Genomic DNA, 18,832 nt, shown 5'->3' on the forward strand with positions numbered 1-18,832 from the left:
CTCTCCTGAACCCAGGCAGCACCCAGACTTCCAGTTCTCATTTAGGCCCCAGGGGTCCAAGATACCCAGACCCCCTCCAGGACCCAGAGTCCCAGGGATCCCAGAAGCCCAGTTATTCTCTTGGACCCAGATATCTGAAACACCTAGCTCCCCTCCTGGACCCAGGGATTCCTAGACCCAGAGATTCTAGATACTCAGATCCTCTGCTGGACCCAAGTCTCCCACGCACATTCAGCAACAACCATCTCTTTATTCCAAATTGTCTCCATGTTCACCGTTTTGCTTAGGAGCCGGGACAAGGGACAACAAGCCAAACTGAAGTCCAGACAAACCCCAGGCTGCACCCTGGGGTGGGGAGCCCCAGGAATCTTTTGACCCAGGCCCCCAGCCTGCTTTCTCACAAAAGCTGTGCCTGCCTTGAGCCTGGAGGGCTCACTGGGGCCGGAGGACACTGGAACCTCCTGGCCCTTTCTTCCCAAGGTGTATCACCTAGCTCACCGCCTATACACCGAGCGTCTTCTTCATGGCTTCATACACCACGTAGCTGAGGCAGCCTGCTGGCAACACCTTCAGTAACATGGGGGTCATGCCTCGGTACAGTCCCAGCCAGCCCTGCTGGGCCAGGATCCGCCGGAAGACTCCTTGCATGGTGGGGTTCGAGCCCTCCACGGTGTCTGCAGGGATGATGCAAGCTTAGAGCTGGAGGCAGAAATGACCCGGCCTCCTGGGGGAGCTGGGATGTTAAAGGGTGAAGCCATGAGGGGGACCCTACGGGCTCAATTGGAAAGGAGTTTGGACGACTTTTAAGATAAAATTGGGCAGTTTGGTGAGTGCAAGTAATCACTTTAGGGAGGAATTTTCAGGAACGTCTTAGAAAACACTTGCGGTTATTTGCAGTGGAGCCTTTAAGATCTAGAGTATTGGAGTGCGCCAGGTGGTAATTTGGGGGACATTTTCAGGATCTGAGTAGGGCCTAAGGACCTGTTGAGGGACTCAATTCATCTGGCAGAGTCACATTTGGGGAGTTTTCAGGGGGCAAGTGGTATGAGTTTTGGGGCACCTGAGGTCACATTTGACAAATTTAGGCACCATTTTGACTTTTGGAGCCAACTGAAGCCTGGGTCTAATTTGGACAATTTAGGGGGTTACTTGGGGAATATATGTCTTGAAGTCAGTATGGGGGTCTGGGTCCCAACTGTGGGGAGTTTTGTGGGGGGTCAGTTGGGAGATGGAAAGTGCATTTTACTGATTTATAGGGTTAATTTGAGGGCTGGGGTCTGGTTAGGGGGTGAGTATAAGCCTTGGTGGATTCAGGGATCAGCAGAGGTGGCCAGGATCAGATGTGGAGAGTCTAGGAATCAGTTTGGAGGGATGAGAAAGCTAAGAGAGCTGGAGCAGTGGGGGTGGGGCACGGGCGGTGGCCAGTAGGCCAGGCTGACCTTGGGCCTGCATCCTGGTGCGCACTAGAGTCAGCGGGTAGCTGGCCATTTGGCCACAGGTCGTGGACAGTGTCACAGAAGACAGACTGACCAGGCTACTAGGGTCCTCCATGTCCCTGCCTGACTTCAGCCAGAAGCGTCTGAGCATCTGCAAGAGAAGGGGGGCCAGGAGGACGATCAGCACAGGCCTCGGTTCATGCCACCCCTGCCGGCCCCCGGCAGGACCCATACCTCGTAGACGGCCAGGTCGGTGCAGGCATAGGGAATGATTCCAAGCATGTTGGGCAGGTAGCCGCGATAAAGGGCACGGAGTCCTTCCCGCTGCAGGATCTGCCGCGTGCAGTCCAGCAGCCCCTTGTACTGGCCTGTCTGGCGCAGGGTCAGCCTCGTCTTCAGCACCTGGGGAGGTGGAAGAGTGAGGTGGCTCTCAGCAACCCTCTGTGGGGGCCACTGTCCCATCCTACAAAGGATGGGGCTTAGGAATGCACAGAGCTGGGTTCAGTTCCAAAGCCATCTGATCCCTTGGCCTGTGTGTGTGCTTGACCCAGATTTCAGACCCTCAAGTGCCCCAGGCCAAGAGGGAAAGGGAAGTGACAGGAGCTAGTGGGGTCTGTGGCAACTTTGACCTCGTGTGAGCCAAACATTGTGCCAACCTCCCCCCTCCGTGGGGTCAGTGCCCAAGTCTGACCCTAGGTGGCCAGATCTGCTAATTTTCCAAAAGAAGCCAGACATTGAAATTTTTATGAAATGCCTGGTGTCAAAATATTGGCAACTCTTATGATTGCACCAAAGACACAACATTAAGTGTGTTAGGCAAAAATCATAAGGTGGTTCCCAAGATTCCCATCCTCCCCAATATGCATGTTATGTGTGATGCCCACCCGCCACCTTGAGCATGAACTAGACCTGTGGCTCTGATGAGAGATCACTCTGCCGATCAGGTTACCTGACAAAGGTGAGGGATTCTGCAGATGGGATGAAGCCTGGGCAGATGGAACTGTCCTAGGCAGACCATATCAGGTGAGCCCTTTTAAAGAGGCCATTGCCAAAGAAGAAATCAGAGAGATTGAAAGCATCAGAGACACCCTCTGGTTGGACTTCAGCAAACTGCTGTGGAGAACATCACATAACTGGGACCACTGGGTGGCCTCTCGGGAGCCTAGGACCTCAGTCCTACAACCACAAGAAACAGAATCCTGCCAACAACCACAGAACTTGGCCGAGGACACAAGCCTCAGATGGGTTCATTGGTAGCCCAGCCAACACTTTGGTTTCTGCCTGATGAGACCCTGAGCAGATGACCCCACCAGCCAGTGCCCAGACATGACCCACATAAACAGAGAACACATCTGTATCACTGTAAGCTACTGATTCGATGCTAATTTTGATAACCAGCAATAAAAGATGAAAAATGTGATGGGAGAAACTTAACCCAACAAGGGCAAGAAGTACACGAAGAAAACTTTAAAAGACCATTAAAGGACAAGCAAGGAGACTTGAGCCAACAGAGGTGTTCGTGGATATGTAGACCCAGCATCATACGGGTGGCCACAATCTCTTAATCTATATATGAGTTGGACACCATCCCAATGAGAAACAAGTACATGGGTGATTTTTTTCTGAACAAGACAAGTTGCTTCAAAAGTTGACATTGAAAAATCAGCACAGGAGAACAGCTTAGAAAAACAAAGAAGAGTGGGGATGGAGAATGATAAAAACTAGTATCAAGCCTCAAAAATTACAGACGAAAGGCAGAGCTATGTAGACAGTAAAATGATCAGCGGTTGCCTGGGATTCAAGGAGAAGGGGTGACATTCTGGAGCAGCGAAACCACTCTGTGTGACACTGTCATGGTGGATACATGTCGCCATACATCTGTCCAGACCCAAAGAATGTAGGACACAGAGATTGACCCCTAATGTTAACTGTGGGCTTCAGAGAAGAATGATGTGTCAACCCTCTTAATGCAAGATCACAGCTGGAACTTTGTACACCTGGGGAGAGGTAGATGGGAACCTTTTGTTCACTTTTTCTGTAAACCTAAAGTGGCTCTATAGAATAAAGTCTAATTGTTAAAAAAAAAATTAAGACAGTAGTGAGTAAATGGACACCAGGACAACAAGAGAAAGGCCAGAAATAAACCCAAATATAAGCAGGAATTTAGTTACACAGGTGGCATTTACGATCCTTGTCAGGGAAAGGATGGGACCCATCCAGTAAAGAGTGTTGAGACCACCAGGGGGCCATCTAGAATAAAAATTTGATACATAACATATCTCATATGAAGAAGAAGGAGAGGAGGCGGCAGTGACAGCTGGCTACTAATTTTCATCTTGTTTCACCTTCCACGGGTCCGACACTCTTACCTCCATGGGGTTGATGAGCGTCTGGGAGGTGGCCACAGCCAGGGACCCTGCAAGGAGACGTTCCTGAGGGGCCAAGGAGCCATGCGTTTCACAGAGGTGATTCTTACACTGCGGCAGGAGAGAAGAGCATGAGAGAAAAGCTAACCAGCTCCCCACCTGACACCCCCTCCCGGGGAGAGGCCTGGAACCTGGGGGGGAGTTCAAAACGGGATGAGGATCTGGGCTTTTTGGGGGGTGTAGGATGGGTTTGAGTTTGAGGGTGGAGCTGGGAAAGTGGACCATCCCCACACCTGTTCAAAGACGGAGAACTTGATGGCGTACTCGGGGGCGATCTTGAGCACATTGATGCCATTGCCCCGCCACAGGGAGCAGAAGCCCCCCTCCTGGACCATGCTCCGTAGGCCCCCCAGCAGGTTCGTGAAGTTAGTCTTGGACGAGTAGACCTGGAGAGGTCCCGGCTCTGTGAGGAGCCCTCCACCCAGCTCCATGCCCACCCAGCCACCCAAGCCCATTCCTTCTCCAGCCTCCTTCCCTGGCTGGCCCTGGAATGCTCCAACCCAGCCCGGACCCCCGTTCCCATCTCACCCACACCCCTCCTTCCTCTCCGTCCAGCCCCCTCATCGATGGCTCCAGCTCTGTGCTCCCCACACACCTGCATGTGCACCTTGACGCAGTCGAGAGGGGCCGTGCTGGTGCGAGACACAGCTCCGGCCATGGCTCCTGACAGCAGAAGCTTCCACAGGGCACACCCGCTGTCTGCTTTCAGCACGTCCACAGGGACCATCAGCTGCTCTCCTGTGTCCAGCACCTGCTGGGAAGATCCAACTCCCACCCATACTCAGCCAGCCTGGAGATCCTCTCCAGATACACCTCCGAACCCCCTCCCAGACAAAGGTCCATTCTGGTCCCTGCTGCTTCACGGTGGAATTCTAGGCCTACTTGGAAGGGAATGGGCCCTTCTCTACCAGGCTAGAGGTTCTGGAAGACCTGTGGTCCCCAGACTCACCTGCTGAGATGGAAGATTCTCCAGGTTGTTTGCAAGCACATGCCCGACCTCGTACCCATACCCGTGCGTACAGCCCAGGTCCTGGGAAAGGGGTGGCGGTGGTGTTGAGGGTGGGGCTTTGGTGAGTAAGGCCTTGACCCTCTTAAACAGGGTCTGGAACCTTGAGTAAGGCTTCTGAGCTTCCTCAGGTTGAGACCCCATGGTCACGACACCCAGGTTCAAATGCCTGGTGAGAAGTCTGCCCCCCCACCAACCACATGGGAGGGTCACCTTGTGACTCAGGTTCCGAGGGATGGTGAAGTCACAGAAGCTATTGTGACCTCACTGGATATGGTGGCAGGGAGAGGATCTGCCCCTGAAAGGGTCCACTTACTAATCCCCCTAGACCTATGAATGTATTATGTTACATGACAAAGGAGAAATTAAATTTACAGATGGAATTGAGGTTGCTATCTAGAGATTATTGAGGATTAACCACTACTGGGCCACTCTAATCTCACAACTCCTTAAACAGGGAAGAGGAAAGCAGAATACTGGGTATTAAAGACTCAGCCAGCCCTTGCCAACTTTGAAGAGGAAGGAAGGGGCTGCGCCCCATGGCCTGCAGGTGGCCTTTACAATCTGGAAAAAGGCAGGAAGCCTCCAGAAGAAGCCAGCCTCGCTGACAGCTTGATTGTTAGCCCAGTGAGATCCACGTCAGGCTTCTGACCTCCAGAGTAATATATGGTTTGAAGCCACCAAGTTTGTGGTCATTCATTACAGCAGACACTGCGTTTCACTGTCCTGGCCATGGGAGACGGGAGGGAGGGAGGGTGGGGAGGCTCTGGGACTTCGGGAGATGAGACCCAGCCGGTCCCTAACGTAAGACAGGCGTAGGTGTGGAGTCCGAAGGACCTGGGTTTGAATCCCATTCAGGACACTTCTTGCTGTGTGATCTTGGGGCACCTGCCTTACTTCTCTGAGCTTTGGTTTCCCCATATGGAAATTAGCAGCAATGGGAAACTCTACCACCACGCGTTGTGGGATGCAGTGAGTCTTTGCCAAGGACACCTCTGTCCTCCTTGTTTGAGTCAAAAGCCCCGATGTCATCCTTGATTCATCCCGTTCTCTCATGCCCACTCTCTGTCACCAAATCCTGTGGGCTTCACCTTAAAATATAGCCAGGATCTGGCTGCTTCTTACCATGCCCACGGCCACTCTCCTGGTCCAACCCTGTCATCGGTTACCTGGACCAGGGCCCTCACCCACTCCTCAGTCGGCCGTCCCCGATGAGGCCACCAGAGGGCACCCGTGAGCACCCGAGTCAGGTCCCCTCCCTTGCCCCTCAGTCTGTCCCCCCAGAGGCGCAGGTGAGCACCTGCTCCAGGTCTCCCCTCTGCCCACAGCCCTGCAGGCTCCCACCTCCCTGGGGTATGAGCCCAAGTCCTCCCTGCGGCCCACCAGTCCCTACGCCAGCTGCCCGACCCCTCCTCCATCTCTTCCCATTGCTTATTCTACTCCAGACACACTGGTCTCCTCACCGTTCCTCCAACACTCCAGGCGTGGTGCTGCCCCAGGACCTTTGCATACCCTGTGCACTCTGCCTGGGATGCTGTTTCCCTAGACATCCCCACAGCTCCCTCCCTTACCATCTTTAAATCTTTACTCAAGTGCCACTTCTCCTTGCTGCCGTTTCAGAGCACCGTATTTAAAATTTAAGTTCTGCCCTGCACAAAATCATGGGGACAGTTTCAGTTCAGGAAAATGAGAAACTCCTAGAGAAAGATGGTGGGGATGGTTGGACAATGGACAATGTGAACATGCTTAATACAACAGGACTGGACACCTCCAATAGTTAAAATGGTACATGTTATGATATGTATTATTTTACCACAATAAGAAAAATATAACAATCTAAAAACCTTGGTTGCTTAAGACCCCAGTTTATGATATTTTATTACAGCAGCCCTCATAAACAAACACACTTGTGTGATTAGAAAAAGTACAGGAAAAACGAGAAGGGCTCACGAATGTGGCCGCTCCCTGCTCCTGCCTTACAGATGTGGAAACAGGCTCTAAAAGGGAGTCATTTTCTGGTCTCCTGGAACAGTGTGTTACTGGAGACGGCCCGTGTCCCTTCCCGGTGGGTAGTCTAAGGTGGCCCCACATCCACCCATCCCCCTTCAGTAAAAACCACAAGGAAAGAGCTTAGAAAATGTATTTCTTTCGTTCTTTTCCTTTAAAATCACACATACAGGTGGGAAGATGTGGTGTGGTGCAGGTGGGGAGAGGTGGAAGACTTGGGGGGTCCACCAGCCCCCCAAACATTCCAGCTCCTCTTTCACAGTCCTTTAATGGGGTTCCCCAAGGACTTGGGAAGCGTAGAGGAAGGGGTCCCCCCATTATTCTATACTCAAGATCCAAACTATAAAGTGCAGAATGTCCAGGGTGGGGCTGGGGGCTTGGTGGGTTGGGGATGCTGGGGTGATGTCTGCTCCTCTCTGGTAGAAAAATAGACCTGGAGTGCGTTTGGGGGATTTGGTTCCCTTTTGTTCTGCATAAGTGGGTGCCTGGATTTGGGGGAGGGTGGTCTGGGCAGGCTGGCCCCTGGTTTCCAACCCTAAAGCCTGGGGGTGGGGCTGGCAGTGCTGAGAAGTGGGGGGTCCACTCAGTGTGTCTGCGGCCTCTAATTGCCTCCATGAAAGTGCAACTGGTGCCTCCAGACAGTCCCAGGCTCTGCGGGTTATTAGCCTATAGGGTGGGGAGTGGCTGACGCTGCAGGGTGTGTGAGGGAGCATTTGAGGGTACAGTTTCCCCACAGGGCTGAGAGGTGTGGCTGTGCTGGAGAGATGGGGAGGTGGGGGAGGATCCGGTGTCTGCACAGGATGTGGGAGGTCATCTCCTGTCCTGTTGTCCGGCCTCCAGCTGTGTCAGGACTCTGGACAAGTCCCAGGAGTTTTATGGAGCCGGAGGCCAGGACCTGGGCTTACTGTAGGAATCTCTAGACTATGGGGAGCGTGCCCCCCTGGGGCGGGGCTCTCAGCTCTGGTGTGTGTCTGGGTTGGGGGTGTGTGGGAGTGGTCTTTGGGATCTAGACTTGAGCATTCAGGTCAGAAACCAGGGGCTAAGGGGTGGGGACCCGGTGTCTGGGAGTGCCCGGGTCTGCCCCCGTGGGTGAGGTTTCAGTGCCCAGTGCCCGCGGTGCAGGTATTTGGGGTCCAACAGCTGCAGCCGCCAGGACCACTCACTCTGCTGCCGGGCTCTCCCAATGGTGCTTTGAGGAGCCAGCATTGGGGGCTTGGGAGTCTGGGATCCAATGGTCAGGGATTGAGAATGCAGTGGTTGAAATGTAGGGGTCCGGTAGTCCAAGCACAGCGATCCGGGACCGAATGTCAAGGTAAAGGAATTCAGGAATCCAGGTTTTGGAGTGAGGGGATCTGGGATCCATTGCTTGGGGCCCTGGGATCTAGGCATCGCATTGTCCGGATCCAGTTTGTTGATATCCAGAATCCAGTGGTCGAGCTTGGAGATCCAGGGCTTGAAATAAGGGGGATCTGGGACCTGCCAGCGGTGGGGGGTCTGGGGTCCAGTGCTGCGTGAGGACAGGAGCTGAGGGAGCTGGGTATTTAGATCCGGGGAATGGGCTCCCACAGTTGGGGTGGCAGGGCCCATTAGCTGGGTTGTGGGGGGGTCCAGTGGTTAAGACATGGGGGTCCAGGACCCAGTGTGTGGGTCAGGGGAACGTGGGATCCAGAAGGGGGACCCAGTAGATGAGCTGGAGCTTGCAGGGCTGTCTCCAGGGGCTGGGGTGTGGGGGGTGCCGTGATCGTGGAGGGGGCTCTGTGTCCCTCACCTGGACGTGACCCCCAGGGCCTGCTTCATATTCTCGTAGACCACATAGGAGATGCTCACAGCCGGGATAACCTTCATGAAGTTGGGGGCGATGCCCCGGTAGAGACCCCGCATGCCCTCCTGGGACAGGATGTGGCGGAGCAGACCCAGCATGGAGAGCTGGGGGCCGCCCTCGATGGAGGCTGGGAGGGGTTGGGGAGGCCAGGTAAGGCCAGAGGCCCCCCTCTCACTTCCCCCTCCTGCCCCCAGGAGCTGGGCCAGGTGGCCATCGCAGCCGAGGGAGGAGGGTTAGACAAACAGTGGGACCTCCCACTCAGCCAGGATGTCTACCAGCCTTGGACTGGTTCACCTGTTCTCCCCCAGTCTTGACGATGAATACAAACAGAACAGGCGTGTGTGTGTGTGTGTGTGTGTGTGTGCGCACAGGAATGTCCTCTCTCCTGGGACTCACTCCCTTCCTTTCCCCCCAGCTACCTCTCTCTCACCCTTCCAACCTCCATTGGGAAGCCTCCTCTGCAGGGTGCAGGGGAGCTGTCCTTGGGGCCCCAGTCTTAGTCTGGCGCTTCCTTCCCCCCATGAGTCACCCCTAAATCCGTGCTTCATCGTGGAATGTTTATTCGGCACCTTTCTCCCTCCCTGGCCTGGGAACTCTCAGAGGGGGGACCGTCTTACCCACTCATACGCCCCCAGTGCAAATCACAAAACACAGACGCTAAAATTCCCAAGGAAATCCTCAAAACAAGATTCAAGGACGGGGGCGGAGGGTGGGTGGTGGGAGGAAGAACTCATTAAAAAAAAAATGCAGAGGAAAACAATAAAACAGTAACCAGCCTGGCCCTGCGTCTCCTTAACCTGATCCTTGCCTTCCCCGCTATAACCCAGCCCTGCAAATTAGAGCACAAGTTACCAGCCTGCAAAGCTGCCTCCAGGCTAATTGCTAGGGCGCTTTTTTAGTGAATGATACATCTGGCCCCCTACTTCCTGTCAAGGGCACCCACCCCAATGTCACACATGGGCAAATAGCCCCCCACAAAGGTAGGGACTTTAGACAAGGTCATCCAGATGGTGGAAGACCCCAGCCCAGCCTACCCAGGAGGAAGGGCTGGGGGTAGGGAGGTGGGACCCAAGTCCCTGCCCCATCCCCCTGCCCCGCCTCACCTTGGGCCTGCATGCGGGTCCGGACCAGGGCCAGGGGGTAGCTGGCTATCTGGCCACAGGTGCTGGAGATGGTGCCGCAGGCCAGGAGCACAAGGATGCCCGGATCGGCTGAGTCGTGGCTATACTGCTGGAGCCACCGGTTCTTCAGGGTCTGGCAGGGGTGAAGAAGGGAGTAGGGAGGTTGGAGATGGGTGACCCCAGGACCCTGACCTCAGAGACCCCGCTGGCTGGCTTCTTTATCCCTCGATGGCTGGTTAACTAGCTGAGCACTTGTACCTCCTAAGGGCCACACAGTTACTTGACCTATGTCCCATCACTGAGTCCTCACCTTGACCCTCTATGATGTGTGGACTGATGGTCCTCTGACCATCCAGGTCCTAGTCCCTGGAACCCACATGGCAAACAGTCCCTATGGTCCCTCACATGGCAAAAGGGACTTTTCAGAGAGGACTGAATTAAGGACCTTGAGATGGGAAATGATCCAAGAACGTCCAGGTGGGTCCAACGTCATCACAAGTCACAGTCAGAGAAGGAGATGCGATTATGGAAGCAGAGGTCAGATAGCGAGAGAGATTAGAAGATGCTATGCTGCCGGCTTTGAGGATGGAGAAAGGGCCCATGAGCCAGGGTGCAGGCAGCAGCTAGAAAGTGGAAAATGTAAGGAAACATATTCTCTCTCAGGGTCACCAGAAGGAGCCAGCCGTGCCCACACCTTGATTTTAGGCCACTGAGACCACGTTGACTTCTGACTTTTATGAGACAATACATTTACACTGTTTTAAACCACTAAGTTTGTGGTCATTTGTTACAGCAGCTGTATGAAACTAATACACTCTCTGGGGTGGGCACCCTGCCCCTATCCCTTTACCATTTCGCCTCAAATCTGCTGACTTCCAACCACCAGCATCCATGGTTCTGCATGAAGACTTTCTCTGGACCCAGGTGAGGCTGCTCTGAGCACTGAGTGTGGGTAGGAAGGACAAGCAAGAATCGGCACCCTGCAGAAGCAACCTTCAGGCGATGACTGACTTGGTTTACCAATACCCCAGTTCCCTCTCTGGTGGGGCACATTCTACACTGCCTCCCCGAGGTGCCCCTCACGATTACGCTCCGCCTGCCCTCTGTATCCATCACTTGCTTGATAACACACTGTTGTAGGTTCAACTGCAACCCCCCCCACCAAAAGGTATCTTGGAGTCCCAACACCCAGGACCCCATATTGTGACCTTATTTAAACAGGGTCTTTGAAGATACAATCAGTTAAGAAGTGATCATACTGGAATAGGGCGGGCTCTATTCCAGTCTGATTGGCATCCTTATAAGAAGAGAAGAGAAACAGAGGCCGAGGTACACCAAGACAGCCGCACTGTGAGAGAGGGCAGAGGGTGGAGTGACAGGTCTACAAGTCAAGGAATGCCCGAGGTTGCCAGGACCCACCGGAAACCAGAAGAGGCCAGGAAGGATTCTCCTCTGCAGGTTTCAGGGGGAGCATGGTCCTGCTGACACCTTGGTTTCAGTCTGGCTTCAGAACTGTGACAATAAATTGTCTGCGGTTTTAAGCCACTCGGTTGGGGCTCTTCGTCAGGGCAGTCCTAGGAAATGAGCGCACGCTCACTTTTCTGTTTGCCTTTCTTCCTCGCCTTACTACTGCCCCTCGAGCCTGCCTGCTTCTGGAAGAACTCTAAGACAAGGACTATTGCTTCCATTTGACTGATGAGAAACTGAGGCCCCAGGTACTAATGCCCAAAGCCACAGAATGAGGGCGAGAACCGACCTTCAGAGACATACCCGAGTCAAGGACTGCGCACTTAGTCTTTAGGGAAGCCCATCCCTTCTGAAGCTTCTGCAGGGTCTTTGGAAAGGCAGGACCGTCGTTTTTTGTTTTGGGAGGAGAGGGGCTCCTACGTTTCATTTATATGTTAATTCCAACCCATGGTAATGGCTGCCCGGAACTGTATTCAGAGGGACTTAGGGCTGGGATACATTAGCGGTGTCCGGCCTGGGTACGAACCGTGCAAAGGAGAACCAAGTGTTTACTATTATTACCTTTGCAATTGTAACGATTTTCTTTTGGGGCTGGAAGAGCATTTGCCAAACAGGTGTTGAATGCATTTTTAAGAGCTGTTCTGTTAACATGCTGATGACTGGATAAATATGGCCGACACTGGGCTAAAAGCTTTTCAACACTTTTCTGCAGGACTTCTCAGAGCCTTCAGGAACTAACCTAGAATTTGAAACTCCAAGAGGGCTCAGGGTTTCCCAAACTACTGAGACCTTCACACTCCTTTTTTTGGTGAGGAATGGATTAAACAAGATGCATCTCGTTCACGACCCTCCATGGCTTCCTACTGCCCTTAGGATGATCTCAAACCCCTTGTTACTGAGCCCTCGCTGACTCTTCCATTCCCTGCAGCCACTCAAGATTTCCACTCCCCCAAAAGGCCGAATTCAGTCCTGCTTCCAGGCCTTTGCACTCGCCATGCCCCTGGCCTTGTTCACCCTCCTCCTGATATGTGCTCAACTCATTGCTCCCATGTCACCTCTCAGAGGCGTGCCCAGACCCTCCTGCCCACTGACATTTTCAATTGCACATCCTGTTTTATTATCTTCTGAGAACTTATCAGGATCTGAAACCACTTATTTGCTGGTTGGCTGACTTCCCTGTTCACTGGAGTGGGCGCCCCGGGACAGCACAGGCGGATGCTTATAAATAGCTCCTAAGTGAGCAAGGGACCGGGAGAATGAATGAATGAATGAATGAACGAACGAATGAACGTGTCTCATCTGACAGCACAGATGGGGGTGCTGGGAAGGGCAGGCGTGACGGCAGGTAAGTCTTGTAGATCAGGACCAGTGATGTCATTTGCAAAATGAAAGCACGTGAGGTCCCTTGTTCCCAGGGTATTAGGAATTTCAAGACGGTGACAGCAGAGCATTAGACCAAGTGAGGGACTTCCCTGAGTGTGGGCGACTGCACAGGCCGCCTGCCTCTGAAGTTGGCCCTGCCCTGGATACAAGAGCTTTACGGGAGGCCTGGGGATATCTGGCGCTGTACTAATTGGGAGAACCTCATGACCACCGGGAAAAGGTGAAAACAAAGAGCAAAAACTCCCCGCTCCTGCCTTGTTCGATCAAGGTCCTAAGATGCCGGTCACAGGGAGTGCTTTCAAGGCGACGACAGACAGAGAAGTGGGCAGGCTCTGAGGAAAACATCGGCCTGGAGAGAGTCTGGGGCCAATACAGGGCGTGGGGAAGATGGGCATCTTAGAAAATGACAGTTTCCCCGGCTCCCGTTATTTTGTGAGCTCGAGCAGTCGGTCCCTGACTTTCATGCGTCCTGAGACCTAGGAAGGATGACTTATAGATAGAAGGTTCTCGGAACTGGGAGGTGGAAGGGTGGGAGAGTCCAATGCCAAAAGGGGCCCCTGGGCATCTCCACCCAGCACTGTGTCCCCTGGCTATTCAGGTCAACCGAGTCAGCCTCGTGGGAAGACCCCAGAGGGGAGAAGAAAAGAAGGAGGGGCAGGGTGCCCACAGACCTCGTACACAGCCAGGTCGATGCCCGCATAGGGAATGATGCCCAGCACGTTAGGCAGGTAGCCGCGGTAGAAGGCACGGGGTCCTTCCCGCAGCAGGATCTGCCGCGCACAGTCTAGCAGCCCCTTGTACTGGCCTGTCTGGCGAAGGGTCAGCCGTGTCTTCAGCACCTGCAGAGAACCCAGTTATCCCTGGAAAAGCTGCCTCCACAATCACTGTGGCCAGGAATGAAGACACCTAGAAATAGCCTCTCCTAGAAGGGGATACCCTGAGAATAATTGGATTTAACAAACCACTTACCCTACAATCTTCTGCTCCCCCCAAATCTCTGAACCTAGAAATGGTTACACCTCTCAGAGCTGCATGTGGCAGCCACTGCTGTCTCCTAATACCTTATTCCTTTCTCCCCTTAGTAATAGAAACTGTAATTTTCAGCAACTATACAGCCACTAGAATAAAGACTGCATTTTTTATTTTTCCTAGGTGTATGGCCATATGACTATGTCCTAGTCAATGAAATAGAAGGAGAAGAGTATGTATGACTCTCAGAAATCACCCTTAAAGGCAGGGAGGTGTTCCTTCCTTTGTCTGTTATTCCTTCTTATCTGGAATGTGGGTGTAATGACTGGAGCACAAGCAGCTATTTTGGTCCACAAAGTAGGTGCTAAATGCTGAGGTGGTGGAACAATGAGATAGAGGGAGGAACCTGGGTTTCTAAAACTTTGAAACCACTGAACCTGCCCTGAACTGCTCACCTCCAGACTTCATTTATGTGGCTTGAGTTTTCCCATCACTCACAATCCTAACCAATACACTGCACGACCTGAAACCAGAAGTAATTTCTCTGAAAACAGTTTAACCTAGAAATGATTTTCCTGGGAACAAGCATCCTGGAAATCAATACCCTTAGAAGAGGCATATCTGTAAATGGCCCCCCACAACTGCTGTCTAAACAACTGTAATGAATGCTACCTTCCCCAGAAGTCCCATCACAAATTGTGACACCCAGACAGGTTACACATGAGACAATATTGCTCTAGCGAGCCACGGTCTGCATCACGGAGAGGCAGAGCTGTGACCCCAATGCTTAGCACACCCCGGAGTGAACTGGTGAGTGTAGGGCTCCCCACCCTGTGACGGGACCCTCTCCTTCTCACCTCCATGGGGTAGATGATGGTTTGGGCCGTGGCACCAGCGAGTGAGCCGGCCACAAAGCGCTCCTGCACGTGCAGCGTCTCCTGCTGCCCCCGGATGGCCCGTTTGATCTGAAGGGAGACCCAGACATGGGCAGGGCCTTAAGGGCAGAGCCTTCCATGCACCCGGGCCTCCTCTCCACTGTCCTCCCATTGCGGGTATCACACAGAGGAGAAGACGCCCGCGGCTGGGGTGCTGCAGGCATGCCCCCACCCCCAAGCCAGTCCAGCCTCCCCACACCTGCCCCCACCTGCTCATAGGCCATGAACTTGATCGCTGACTCAGGGGCGATCTTGAGCACATTAATCCCATTGCCACGCCACAGGGCGCGCATGCCTCCCTCTCGGATCATGCTCCGTAGGCCCCCTAGGATGTTCAACCGGTTGGTCTTGGAGGCGTGGACCTAGGTTAGGGAGATGAGGTGGCTTTGGGGGAGCTGTCGGGGGCCCAGGCCTGGGAGAGGTGGCGGGCCTCTCGAGGGCCCCTCACCTGCATGAAGACCTTGAGGCGGTCCAGAGGGGCTGTGCCTGTACGTGACACAGCGCCGGCCGCCGCGCCCGCCACCAGCTGCCTCCACCACATGCCAGTCAGCTTCTCCCGCTCCGAGAACTCATCTGGAACAGTCAGGCACTCGCCGATGTCCAAGACCTGAGGATGCAGGGGCTGGGGTGTCATGCCATGGTGGGGGTGGGAGACATGACTCAACCCTACAAGGGGTGTCTTCCCCCTGAATCCCAGGACCCCCAGAGAGCTCGCCAATGCACTGGGGAGCCCAGAAGATTCCTTTACCAGATCCCTACTAGATCTCACCAAACATCCGACCTGACAGGCTCCCATGTAGGACCCCAGCATCCCTCTGGGACACCTCCACCAAATCCCACCAAAGGGCCGTACCCGAGCCTCAACCACATGAAGATCCCCCCCAAGCCAATCTGAACGTTTTCCCACATAAGGGTTCCAAAAGACCCATCTGGGCCACACGAGCTCCTACCAGGGGGCTCCCACATAAACCGGCAGATCTTACACAGGGCCTTACCACATCCCACTGCCCCCAGGGATCACTCCTTCCCTAGAGTCCACCTACAGACGTCCCAGTCACGCTCATCAGGATCACCCAGTGTGGAAACCTCTAGATCTCTCAAGAGGATCTCAGCAGGTCCCACAGGGGGATCTCCCTCCAGATGCCATCACATCCTACCAGAAGCACTGCTCAGGAATTTCCACCCCAAAACTGGTGATCTAGAGCACCCCCACCCACCCCAGCTTCCAGAGGGTCCCACTGGACCCTCTGAAGACTGCCTTTCTCACGCATCTTAGCAGCAGCAGAATTTACTGGGGTGAATAGGAACCAGCCTCATGGGCGGAGGGTGGGAGGCCACCTGCCCAGTCTGGTGAGTTCTTTCTTCCCTGTGGTCCCAGCCCCCACTGCCTGCCCCCAGAAGCCCCACAATCAGGTTTGAAGGGCTCCAATCAAACAGCAGAGGCCTCCCCAGATGGGGCCCTGGTCCCCTGGCCCCCAAATGAAGGAAGAGAGGAGCAGAGTCTCACCCCTCAGTTGCCCAGCAGCCCCTCCTGCGAGGGAGTCCTGACTCAGCCCCTCCATGCCCTGGGAAAACCAGGGCAAGGTCCCCAGGGGGGGAAAGGGCCTGGCCACCAGGCTGGGAGAGCCACCCCCACCTCACCGTGGAATGTTTCCAGAAATGGAGGACGTCCTCCATGTTCTCCAGCGAATGCAACAGGAAGTGGTCACGCCATTCCTGCCAGTCGATGGTCATGGTGCCATCACGGTCCATGCTGGAGGGGACAGGGTGGGGACAGAATCAGTGCCTGGGGCTGGAGGTGGGTTAGAGGGAGGTCCTGATCCTCTGTCCTGAGGGCTTGTTATTGTACAGAGGAGAAAACTGAAGCTCAGAGATACGAAGCAACAGGCCCAAGATCTGCCTGACTCCAAAGCCTGATTTCTCAGCTCCACCTGTCCTGGGACTGGGTCTGGGACCCAGAAGCTCAAGATGGCTGAGGGATCATGGGACCCCCAGCTACGCACCTGTGTAGAATTTTCTCTGCCTGCTCCAGTGAGATGGAAATGCCCAGAGCTCGGAAACTCTGCTGAATCTCCGAGGCGTCGATATGACCTGTGGAGGGGGTCCAAGGTAGAAAAGGGTATGTTGTGGCGGGGGGAGCCCAGGGGAGCCCAGGAGCTGAGGAGCAGGTCAGCTTGGAATGAGGCTAGCCTAGCAAGCCCAGGGCATCCGGGAGCCCAGGATGAGGTTTGTGGCAGGCTTGGGGGGAGGTCCCTGACCCGCTAAGATCAGAGAAGTAGCCTGGACAAACTTAGGGGCATCCTCGTTCCACGAATGAAATGAATCCAGGGTAACTGAGGTCCCAGTATTGGCGACCCAGAAGAAGTCATGGGGCATCTCTGTCTCCTAGGGAATCTAGCAACAACATAGGGGATCTTTTTCCTACAGAAAAATAAGGGTAATGATGGGGGGCGGGGGCCAACCCCAGAAGAGAAAGGAGGCGGGATGGGCTGACTGGGCCCCAAACCACCTAGTTGGGGGTGAGGAGAACTCCCAAAATAGCCTGTGAGTCATCAGGGAGAAGCAGCCCTGCCCCTCCTCCTGGTGCTGTCAGTTTCGACCCCATGCAGGTCGCCAGGGCCCCCACGGCCCGTGCCTAAGCCTCACCATCCTGGTTCCGGTCCAGACTGTGGAAGAGCAGCAGCAAGCGCTGCTCTCGCTCCTGCAGGTAGCGGGTGAATTCCTCCAGATCCAGTCCACCATCTGGGTCAGCGTCACCCTCAGGGGAGAGGCCCTGGCAGAGAGGAAGCGAACAGGGGGGCTCCAGGAGGCTGCTCCCCGAGATATCTGCAGGGGGCCCCACAAGCTGATGCTCTGGGAGCCCAGGGCCCAGAGGGTGGCGGCAGGGGCTGTCACCTCTCTCTCCATCAGCTCACTTCTTGGCCAGAGGCCCCAGGCCACAGTATGGCTGTGAGGTGCAGAGCAGCGGTCCAGTTTCCCTGGTGAGCAAACTGAGGCTCTCCAAGGTCAAGGAACTTGTTCAAGGTCACAAAGCTGGGAAGTGGGGGGGTAGTCTCGGGCTCTTGTCTCAGAAAGCCTGCGCCCCCAGCTGTCTCATTAAAAAGCTGCCCACATGGCAGTTTCAGGAGCTCCCCTTAGAGATAGCTCTGGGCAATGCGGGACAATGACAGAGCCAAGCTGATCAGCCCGGGGGGCTTTTCTTTTCCCATCTGGCAAGTGGCAGCTTGAACTGGAGGGTTTAGGATTGGGTGGAGACACTCTATCGGCATCTAGGGCTACAGGTGTGGTGGACACCCGCACAGACCTGGGGACAAGTTCCTGCTTCGATGGGTGCACCCCCAGCTGAGGATGGCCTCAGACAGGATTCGGTCCCTGGCTGTGGGCCTGGGGCACTGAGCCAGGCCGGGGAAAGGCAGGCAGCGGAATGTAAACATAGAGGCTGGGGCAGCTGTCTGGGCGGGGTGGGGGTGGGGGGGCACTGGGTGCCGGGAAGAGGGTGGAAGGTTGTTTCTTCTGGGGGTAGGAGCAGAATATGTCTTGAGCTAGGCAAAGAGTTCAGAGGAGGGTGCGTGGAGAGCAGTGGGCAGGGAAGTGGGCTGCTCCGTGCCCTGGCAGACATCCGCTCCCCCACCCTGTGGGGGTTTTTGGTGAGGGGCGTGGGGACCGGGTGTGGGCAGCAGAACTGCAGGCCTGGGGCCTCGTTGGTCCTGTCTTGAGCGCATCCGTTAGGCGCAGACCCGGATGGGCAGGGGGAAGGGGACAGAGCCGCCCAGGCTGGACACAGGTGCTGGAGTCCAGCTACAGGCAGTCAGTCGGTCCCGAGGCTCCCGGCGCTCCATTCAGGGGCTCGGGTTACCGGCGATGGCTGGGCCCGAGCGCCGCGCTCCAGGCGGGGGTACCTGTTGGGCGCTGCGGTCCGGGTCGCTCCCGCCCAGCCGGGCCAGTCCCTGTCGCAACTCGTGCACGTCCACGCGGCCATCCTTGTTACTGTCCAGCTCCTCGAAGAGGCGACCCCAGCGCTGCCGCCGCTCCGCGTCGCCCGGGCCCCCCCGCATGGCGTTCGCCCGGGGGGGGAGGGGAGGCCCGGGAGCGGCGGCCTTAGCGGGGGCTTCGCAGCTCCCCCTCCCCCCCGGGGCCCCGCAGGGCCAGCTCCGCGGCCACGGCCGCCGCAGGCTCTGCGCTGTCGGTCTGGCTCCCGCACTGGCAGGAGGTGGTAACTGCTCGCCGTCGCCGCCCGCGCCAAAACTTGCGTTTCCTCTC

At 55.2% G+C, this 18,832-nt stretch overlaps 2 protein-coding genes across 4 annotated transcripts; both read right to left on the reverse strand.

Moving 5' to 3' along the window:
• Positions 1–501: 501 nt before the first annotated feature.
• On the reverse strand, positions 502–6,577 carry SLC25A41 (solute carrier family 25 member 41). Its single transcript, XM_017674789.3, has 7 exons — positions 4,812–6,577; positions 4,458–4,613; positions 4,096–4,248; positions 3,806–3,913; positions 1,671–1,838; positions 1,440–1,587; positions 502–674 (listed from the first exon to the last, which is right to left on the reverse strand). Exons 1-7 carry the CDS (start codon positions 5,010–5,012, stop codon positions 502–504), a joined length of 1,107 nt encoding a protein of 368 aa, XP_017530278.1. The 5' UTR covers positions 5,013–6,577.
• On the reverse strand, positions 4,477–18,807 carry SLC25A23 (solute carrier family 25 member 23). 3 transcript variants are annotated; one of them, XM_037018163.2, is made up of 11 exons: positions 18,472–18,805; positions 17,219–17,345; positions 16,576–16,663; positions 16,214–16,325; positions 15,021–15,179; positions 14,782–14,934; positions 14,495–14,602; positions 13,340–13,507; positions 9,801–9,951; positions 8,644–8,824; positions 4,477–4,613 (listed from the first exon to the last, which is right to left on the reverse strand). In XM_037018163.2, the coding sequence occupies exons 1-11, from the start codon at positions 18,625–18,627 to the stop codon at positions 4,589–4,591; spliced, it is 1,428 nt and encodes a 475-aa protein (XP_036874058.1). In that variant the 5' UTR covers positions 18,628–18,805; the 3' UTR covers positions 4,477–4,588. The 3 variants fall into 3 exon arrangements, with proteins under 3 accessions (XP_036874058.1, XP_036874056.1, XP_036874057.1); XM_037018161.2 differs by lacking the exon at positions 4,477–4,613 and adding an exon at positions 6,714–8,382 and having other exon boundaries at positions 18,472–18,807; XM_037018162.2 differs by lacking the exons at positions 4,477–4,613; positions 18,472–18,805 and adding exons at positions 6,714–8,382; positions 17,468–18,004.
• Positions 18,808–18,832: the final 25 nt, after the last annotated feature.

The sequence above is a fragment of the Manis javanica genome, chromosome 13 (assembly GCF_040802235.1).
Source record: "Manis javanica isolate MJ-LG chromosome 13, MJ_LKY, whole genome shotgun sequence".
NCBI lineage: Eukaryota > Metazoa > Chordata > Mammalia > Pholidota > Manidae > Manis > Manis javanica.